The sequence below is a fragment of the Hippocampus guttulatus genome, chromosome 3 (assembly GCF_054856545.1).
Source record: "Hippocampus guttulatus isolate MCC_2025c chromosome 3, RoL_Hgut_1.0, whole genome shotgun sequence".
NCBI classification, from domain to species: Eukaryota; Metazoa; Chordata; class Actinopteri; order Syngnathiformes; family Syngnathidae; genus Hippocampus; species Hippocampus guttulatus.
In genome coordinates, this window is record NC_141263.1 from 13,417,661 (window position 1) to 13,427,515 (window position 9,855).

The 9,855-nt window shown below is 39.3% G+C and overlaps 1 protein-coding gene across 2 annotated transcripts in view; it reads right to left on the reverse strand.

Moving 5' to 3' along the window:
- The window catches only part of sbf2 (SET binding factor 2), a 93,057-nt gene extending 86,785 nt beyond the window's left edge, over positions 1–6,272 (reverse strand). For both annotated transcript variants that reach the window (XM_086106885.1, XM_086106884.1), the window contains exon 1: positions 6,139–6,272. In XM_086106885.1, coding sequence (XP_085963011.1) covers positions 6,139–6,193 — 55 coding nt within the window. In that variant the 5' untranslated portion in view covers positions 6,194–6,272. The remainder of the gene's footprint in view (positions 1–6,138) is intronic.
- Between the last annotated feature and the right edge of the window lie 3,583 nt (positions 6,273–9,855).

The window sequence follows — 9,855 nt, forward strand, 5'->3', positions numbered from 1 at the left end:
TTTTTCAGTATCGTATGGTTTGACATGGTCAGTCAACAAAATATTTATTATTAAATTAAGGATTTAATGTTATTTTTGAAATTCAGATGCACTTTAAATCTTTTCCGTTGCAGTTACTAAAGCTATTCTTTGTTGTAAGTTGGTCCATATTTCTTTCTTTTTTTATTCTCTTATACGGTTAATAAGGGTACAGTGTTATGCCAAGGTGTACTTATAACCATTTTATAGGCAAATGATACAATTTATAGTTGTGCGGGAGGGGGGGGCAGATGTTTCCCTCTTCCTTGGGGGGGCATGACAGAAAATAATTGAGAACCACTGCTTTACGGTAACGTGCAGTGTCATCATAGAGTATACCCATCACACACAGCCCATTTTCCATTTATAGAATGTCTAGCAGCATTTTAGGAAGAATTGCTCAGGTTTAATTGTCATTATATTTTCACAATACATTTCAATATTGGCTATTCGTTGCCTGGTCCAGCCCCAATAAGCCCGTTGCAGATGTTTCCCCTCATGCCACACAACTGATTCAAATGGTCAGGATCGTTATCAGGCTGTCGCGACGCTTGCTGATGAGCTTATCTTTTGAATCAGGTGTGTTGGAAGAGGGAGACATCTAAAACAGGCTGGATAGTGGCTCTCGAGGCCCGGACTTGGGCACCCCTGGTCGAGATGACGACTCTCGCTGTTCATTTTTTAAAAACTGTATTCCACACAGAAGTGGGCTTTTTCGAAAGGCATTCACATAGGCCTAACACTTGTTTGCACCCTTAATATTCAAACAAAAAAGTACAGAAATGATCTCTTTGCCCATTTGGACCACTTTTTTTGTACTATAAAGAGTACTTATTGTACCGAGAGGTTCAAATGTAGACACAAAACTTGTACATTGGAGAACAAAAATGGACCCCTAAAGTACCCTTTTTTTTTGACTGTGTACTAACAGCTTCACACAACATGCGCAAGAAGACAAAATAAAACTTCCTGTGTGCTAAATGCAAATGTAAAGGGAGCGCTGGCATATTTCAATTAGAAAATATGTTAGAGAGAGAGCGAGAGAGATAGAGATGGTGGTGTTTTTTTTGTTTGTTTGTTTGTTTTTTGTTTTTGTCACAGCTATCGCTGTAGACGTGCTCGGGAAATGGTTGAGTTTTAAAATTGTGTCCTTTCAGATAGGGGCAAAAAATGTATTCTGCTTTTTCATGTGGTCAATTGTCCAAAATTGTACAACACAAATGACAAAACTTCAGCTTTTTTTTTTTTAAAGGCATCTTCAGAAACTCTGCTGATTTGGACAACAGCAAACATGCCAATGTCTTGACAAATTGCCAAACTTCCCCAATGCTCAGATGTAGTTACATCCCCAGGTGTAATTGCAGTCCGTATTTCCTCTTTCTGAGGCTGAATGGCAACATATTAACATATTCTCAATCTGACCTTTTGTTTCATTTTATCGCATGCCTAATAAATGTCATATTTGATTAAATGGTTGAAGTCAAATGTTCCCTGCCCTGAATTTGAATTTAATTTGCATTGTCAAAGAAAAACAAGGATCTGACTGTGTTCAATCTTATTAACCAGGTGGTAATAGTTGTCAGTGGAGAATTGGAAATTCCCTCAGTCGGCAATCAATTTTAAACTTTCCACTTCGCTGCCCAGTCTAAATCCGACCATAAATTGCCAAATGTGAAAGGAAAACAAAGAAGGGAGCAAAAACAAAATGTGCTCAATGAAGAACAATGTTTATACAATCGTACACAGAACTGGAAAGCGCTGTTCATTGAGAAATGTAAAAAGACAATACAAAAGCATCATAGTCAAACAACATCAGTGAACAGCGTTTCCAGTCCTGTCAAAATTATTTCAACATTTATTTGTCTTTTCAATCAAATCAAATTATGGGATTAAAATAATCTATTTTCAAACCACTACACATGGGAGCACTTTAAGAAATCCACATCGCCGGCTGATAAATGTGATCAAATCCAAATCTCAAAGTTGTCAAAAGGTTTTTGGATCCTCAGACAATGTTAAAATCAGTCAAATACAACCTTTGATTGATTGTACAAAATTGACACTTTGTCGTAGGGCTGTCACTATCTTATATTTAAAAAGTCGCTTATTGTATTGATTATTCGATTAATCGGCTAAAAACTTATTTTGAATCAAAATGCATGACAAAATATTTTTTCTAGAACATTTAAATTATAGTTTTTTTTCATCTGGTATTGTGTAATGATTACATAAAACCAAATAAATAACAATTATGCAATATCACACGAGAGTGAGGATGTTGTACTCACCAATGTTCTTGAAACTGAGAGCTATATACTGTATGTCGCACCAATGGACAATTCAAAGCTTCTTTGACTTAGCCTATGTTCGAAATCAGAGAACCCAAGATGACCACATAATCATTCTAATGTCATTATACAAGTGTGAATACACAGTACACACAGACAAAAAATTGACATACGGTCAAAAGCATTTTTTTAAACAAAAGCACTCGTTTGTGGGTGTGCAGAGTGTGCCAGCAGCACAAAGCAAACCCTCTTTGAGTTTTTGCAACAAAGATCCAATTCATGATGCTTTCAGACGATAAAGACTTGGGAACAACTTGTTGAAGTTCTTGTGAGGCATTTATTAACTTTTTCATGATTGTACGTTGGAACTGATTCTGCTCAACAATTCTGTCAAAACGAACTCTATGGGGCAAATTGGCTTGTGGGCAAGCTTATTTCCCCATGATGACAACATGGTATGTAAGAAATCCCCCGATTTACGACCAGATCGGAAAGACACATGAAATATACAACACTGTGTGCTGTGTGTGCTAACATTTCATTTTCCATCCATCAATCCATTGTCTCAACATCACATATCCTGTCCAGGGTCCTCCTACCTCTGCTGATTTGGAGAGAAACCCTGCATTGGCCGCCAGTCAAGCACAAGGGCATGCGTAGCGACAGAAACTCATTTGGGCCGTCACCGAGCGGAACCTTTTTTAAACTGCACTTCTTCACCTTGCGGTACTTACGAGTGCACTTTATCCTTATCCAAGAGGCCTTTATTATGCAAGTTTTAATAAACAAATTCTTTAACATGATAATAGTCATATTCTTATTGAAACCCTTAACTTAAAGTATATTTCCCGTAAAAGATAGTGAGTCCTTTGAATTTACACAATACAAGCATGTCATGGCACCTGGTCAGGATGGTACCACCTCTGGCTCAATTTGAGCCAGGAAAAACCCTGCATAGCGTTCTAACCTATTACAGAGCCTGTTAATGAGATTTTTCTGGTCAATGAGGCTATTGATTGATTGGACGTGTGAAGTGCTTGTGCTTCCAGAAACCAGAAAACATAAGATATATTACCCACATATGCCCCGAAGGCTCCCGAACCATAAAACTGACATGAACTATGCATAATTATCCATATCAGGCAAGCCATAAAAAGATGACTGGATGTTTGTATCACACCTGTTTGGAAACAAGTGCATCTGCTTACCATCACAATGTCTAACAGTCTTGTGGATAAAAATACCGTAGATTAAAAAAATAATCCCCTGCCTCTCTGAGCGTCATTCTATTCAGACTCCTTTAATGACGCCAAGAACATTTTGTCCCATGAGTGTCTAAAAAAAAATCATTTGTCAGTCGTGATGGGATACATAACTGATCAAAGTCACTGTTCCGCTATTGTGAATAACAAGCATGCTATGGTGGCAAAGCAGATTTACTTGCTCAAGCCCTACTTTGAATGCCACTGCATGAGGTAAGGAAACGTATTTTATCGAGTCTTCGAGGCCGATTTCAATTCTTCATTTCAACAACATTGAACAAAGTATACAACATTACAATGTAGTTGACGCCTTCCCTAAAAATGTTTATCATTGCCTTTATAAAAGGTTTAAACCATGACTATACCGCAGATGATGATGATCCTAAAACTCATTTCAAACTCATTTTTTGTCCAGCTTTATGAATTGTAAGTGCTATCAATCAAAATGACACTCAGATGATCGTCTGCAGGTACGTGGTTGAATGAGTACAAGTGTTAGTTCTGTGTCGCGACATTTAACGACGGCTGCTTTTACTTTGGCAAGTTCATTTTATTTCCTATCTCAACTCCCATTTCCATTGGCTTGATCAAACTCTGAGACAGACTTCGATTTTGATCTTTTCTGATTGCGCTGGTGTCATGTATTTGAGGTACATCCGTTTACAGTATGGCAAGAAGGAGCACTGAGTCAAGATGTAGCCTGTCTGCAATGTTAGCATCTTATGCTCGGTGACAGCTGCATACCTATGATTCAAGGTTGAATTATATACTGTACATGTGGTGTTATGTTTTAACGTTTTACGTACATTGTACATTTAAGTCCTCTAAATGTAAATTTTACAACCCACAAAAAAAGTGTGTTGACAAATTTGCATAAGTAAAAAGGCATGTAAAACAGGGCTCAAAAATCATACAAAAGCAAGATGCTGTCTCTACTCTTGTTGTGAGCGTGTCTGCTGAGTTGCGCTAAAGTCTTGCTCGGCGCATCTGTGAACTACGACCAGCAAAATGGATGCTTCTTTCTGTACCATCTTTCTTATGCCGAAACATACCTGGCTTTTTCTGTGCCATGACAACGAGACAGTGTAGAGTAGCCGGGCCCGTACGCATTCACATTCGGCAACGAGGCACTCTAAAGCGGTCATGCAAGCAGACTAACTTTGCTGCTGTGAATTGGGAATTTCTCCATTGCGAGACTAATAAAGGTTTTCTTATCTTTTCTTATCTTATCCAAGGGAAGATGCATTTTTGTAGTCAAGCTAGCTTAACTTCGCCAGATAGCCACTGATACAAAGGCACTCAAGTTCTCGTTTGGTGATGGAATCGACATAGTTCTTAGCCTTTGCACATGTTTTCAACAATCATCTTAAAACATACACAATGTATTTAGGAACAAATGTCATAATGCAGTTTACAGTGTCTTTATTTTCTGACAGTTACTGCTAAGAGGTGCATCAGTCACGCAACATTGATTACCAGCCACATTCGTCATTAACGAAGTTTATTGTTTTAGACTTCGGCATACCAATCATCCATCCACCCATTTTCTCCACCTGTGAGCTGTTCCTTCTTGAGTGGAAGTATGCATGTTTTTGAAATGTGCAAGAAAAAAGAAATCCCATCAAAGCACAGGGGCGAACATATCAACTCTAGGTCGGAGCCTGGATTTGAAACTCCAATCTCAAAACAAAGAACTGGTTGTGTTACATTAATTCAAATATCCTGAAACGTTGTCTGTACCCTAATACAGATTTTATAAGCCGAGTTCTTCTAAACCTTTTAAATGGAAATTTTATTTGACGACCAGCTTGACAAAACATTGCGGTTGTCTGGTGGAAGTGAACAACTTTTCTCTGAACCAAAGTTAGAAGGAACAAGTGGAGCTGAGCTTGAGGCACAACAAGTGGAAGCAGGGTAAACTTCCTGTCACAGCACAGATCAACATTTGAGAGGGTAAAAAGAGGGAATAGGATTGAATGCCTTTATTCACAGCTGCACGATAGCTGCTATCGTGGAAATAAACGTGCAGCTCTCTTCCGCAAAAACAAACACATGACAACAAATCATCAAGCGCTTTTGCAGCAGCGTATAAATAGCAGAGGGGGCAGGACTAAGCCAAGCAGCCAATACTTAATAAAAAATGCATGCACAGCTTGACTATCATGGAATGCTGAACTCGCTCATGTCAACATAGCTATTTTTTATGACAATCTGTTCCTTTTATGCAGCCTGTAAACTGCTTTGAGCATGCCGTAACTGCAGTGCAGACACTTTCCTTGACTGACACCCAGCAAGCACAACCGTCGCGGACAGGATGTGACTCATTTTGGATTCGTGAAGATTCCATTGGTATACAACCTCAAAAGCACATAAAAGCGTGTTATTCTGAAAAACACCGGTGCCCCCAGATGATCCACGGCACTCAGCGAGTTAATGAGAAAAACGAAGGCGTCCCTAAACTCGCTTTTTAGCTTTGCGGCTAACCAGAAGCTAGTCGCCAAGCTATGTAGCATCAACATCATCCCACAGTGAGTGTCGCCCTGGCCACAAAGCTCAACTTACACACTTACCGGCTTTTTCCTGATCGTATCCCACAACAACAAAGTAGTCAGCCAATCTAGCCATGTCTGCCGCTTTTCCCGAGCTGTGCCAACACAATTCAGCATTTTTCCTGCTTCCAAAGCACAGCCATTTTTTGACATAAGGGCCGTCAGTGCGCATGCGTGGACGACATCCATGGGCGTGGGTCCGCAAGTTGGCAAATACAAACGCCGCTTTGGCCCTCAAATTGGTGGAACAGCCCGGGATCACCACTTTTTTGGAAACTGAGAGGTACTTCTTGGCAATTGGTCATTGCTCCCCCTTGTTATTAGTTAATAATCATTTGTTTGAAGACACTAATTATGTTAAATATTTCTCAAGGAGGGAAACAATTAAATGGCACTAAGTGACACTTACTCAAGAGGGTTGCAGGCATGCTGTAGCAGCGTAGCCTATCCCAAGTGTCTTCAGGCAGCAACCAAGGTACACCATGAACTGGTTGCTAGCCAATGGCAGGGCACACATAGACAAAAAAACATTCACACTCACAACCATACCTAAAGACAATTTAGAGTGTTGAATTAACCTACTGTGCATGTTTTTGGAATGTCTGAGGAAACCAGAGTACCCCGAGAAAATCCACGCAGGTAAGGGGAGAACATCCAAACTCCGCACAGGAAGCCCAGAGCCCGAATCAAACCTTGCACCTCTGCATGGTGAGGTGGACGTGCTAACCAGTCGACCACCGTGCAGCCCATGTCATGCAGTGTGGAATTGACATTTCTAGTGACACACAACCGTTTGATTAGTGCGCTCATGTGACTTACCACTACTTGTAAGGACAAAGAGCCGAGGTGACTAGTACATGGGTCTTAAACTGGTTATCATCATGCTGTAGTGTGCTCTTTGTCTTCACTAGTAGGACAAGTTTGGTATACTTTGAGGACAATGAGGTTTTACCAGTGAGGCATAACTGTGTACTAGTTGGCCTCTGTGCCCTATAAGTACTAGTGCTCATACTAGTAGTGCACAACTTGTTTATGTACTATGCATATTTTTGAAATATGTGAGGAAGCCAGAATACCTGGAGAATTGTTTTATTTTAAAAGTTTATTTATAGAGCCCTTGTGTCTCAAAGGGTGTACAGTCCACAAAAAACAACAACATGGCCAGGTCCCGAACACCCCATCTGGGCACAGACAAACACAGAAAACCTATTTAGGGGTGCAGTGGTGGGGATGGAAACATAAGAACCCTTCAAGTGGCATGAGTAGACTCCTTCAAGTTCTCCCAGTAGCTCGAAGCAGAATCCTTACAGCATCAGCTGAACTTCAATCATGATCACCGAGTGCCCTCTGCGCTCAGGCGTCGGTGGGGTGTGAGGGAAGAGAAGCGGCAGTTTAACAGGCCAACTGCATATGTCAGGGTCTGAAAGAAAGACTGAATACTCAAGAACAAGGAGAACACGCAAACTCCAAACAGGAAGGTCAGACCTGAGAGTCAAACAAATGGTATATGCCATAAATAAAAAAATAAATTTAAAAAAACATCGCACACTCCATCGCAGATGTTGATTTTTAAAATTAAAAAAAAATTGAATACCTTAATTTTTCCTCAAAATCTGTGCAATCTGTACAATTTCTGGTGTGCATTTCCCTCATTTTTTCTTTCTTCCATAAATAACCATCAGCCAACAGTCAACCTGACACTATTTACATTGTATGTTTTCAAAAAAAAAATAGGCATATCGCATCTTTCATTTATTGACAATTATTATAACATATTCAGATGCCCCAACGACTGCTCATGGGGCATAATGGATGCCAGTTTTGCTATTCTGACCGTGCAAATGGTTAGCCAGTTATATTAAGGAACAGAAAAGTTGTCTCAAATTCAACTGCGGTTGTCAAAAAAAAAAAAATTGCCGGAACACACGAAAGTACAATCGCTATCTTCATTATTGATTATCTTCAATCTTTCCATGATTTTGTGTTCGTCCCGCTCTTTCTGCTGCCACCTCAAAGTTTGTCCAAAAAATAAATAAAAAAAACAATGAATAAACATGCAGAAACATTTTTGAACTTGAGCCAAAATGAGGTCATCGACATTGGATGTTTCATGTACTGCTGATCGTTACCCAAGAATTATCCCCCCCAAAAAAACCCGCTCATGTTTGACGGTTAATCAATTAAAATCATGAATCATCAATCAAAAGCGTGTCCTCAGGCTTCAAGCGCTCTTTTTCCTGACATACACGGGTGTAATTACACACGTTTCCTGCCACACGTACTTTGGAGCTGGCAGTGAAAGACGGGACACACCGTGTCAGTCATCCTACCATTGCCAAAAAATGTCTTTATAAGGAGCCAAAAAGAAAGCGGGTGCTTTACTGTCGTCATTTCACAATTCGAATTGTTGTCTTCCTGTAAGTGCATCACTTAAGGCAACTGTCGTTACTGTTTTACAGCACATGTGTTTGGCATTTGTCTTGTCCTGAGTGTAAAAAGGGTCAAATGTAGTCATAAATATAAAGCTCTGAAGAGCTAGCAGAGGGCTCCCCCTTTTTCCCAGTTCCCGATACTAAAATGAATGTTTTATTGCTGTATTTATTTATAGAATTTTGAGATGCTGATGGAATGTCAAGTGTCAGGTTTGCGTCAAATTAGGAAAACATGTCGCAACACATTACCCCATTCGATTCCAAACTCAAAAGAAAAATTCAAAGCTGAAAGGATTACTCCACTGTGATCGATAAAAGAAATTTATAAGTTCACTGGACCTTGGTGAAGAAACCATTCAGAAATTTCTGCAATGTTAAAACCGTCCGGGGGTCAACAGCACTACATGTGCTACATTTTGGAGAAAGTACAAAAGAATGACGACAATATGTCCATCTCTCTCTCTCTCTCTCTCTCTCTCTATATATATATATATATATACACATACACACAAATGCTGTATTTGTTTACCACATTTTACTGCTTCCTCTGAATGTAATATTTGACATTACTCTACCTTGTGGTTTTTTTAAAATATTCTATTTAAAACACAAGTAGAAGCACAAAAACCCGTACAAATGGCAGTATTTATCTATTCCATTCTGTTCTATTCATTGATGAATTCCTGTGCACATTCCTAAGGGCAAACGTGTGGCGAAATGATTTGCCAACTCTTTCCTGAAAGCAACAACTCATCCAAATTATTGAAAACATGTCTGGACCAATATTGTTCAATTTGATTTTTTTGTTACCGGTACTCTTGATTTATTCTTAGATTATTGTAAAATTCCACCTCACTGTAGTCGGCAGGTTAAAATAAATCAAGGCGTAAGGCGAGTTATTTACCTTGTCCAAACAATACCTTGAGTGTATTGGATTTACAGTCAGGCATATTTATCTTATTTGTTGACTTGACAAATGCTTCTCTCATTTCAAAAAAATTCACTCACTCTAATTCATCAAGCTGACATGGAACTTCACTGTGTCAAGGAGTGGCATGAAAAGGAGAAAATGGACACACTCCTTCAATTCGACTTGCGAAATTATGGAACACAATCAAATCAACCTTATAGTTCAAATATGACAAGCTACATTTCCCTTGAAGGATATGTTTCAAAAAGTGAGCTAAAGTAGTGAAATTACTTTGGTGTACGTTATGTTTTTTAAATTGAAAAAACGTTCTTCAACTATTCTGGGGTTTTTTTTTTTTTTGCACCACTGGGAGTAGGAGGGGGGGTAAAGGATGAG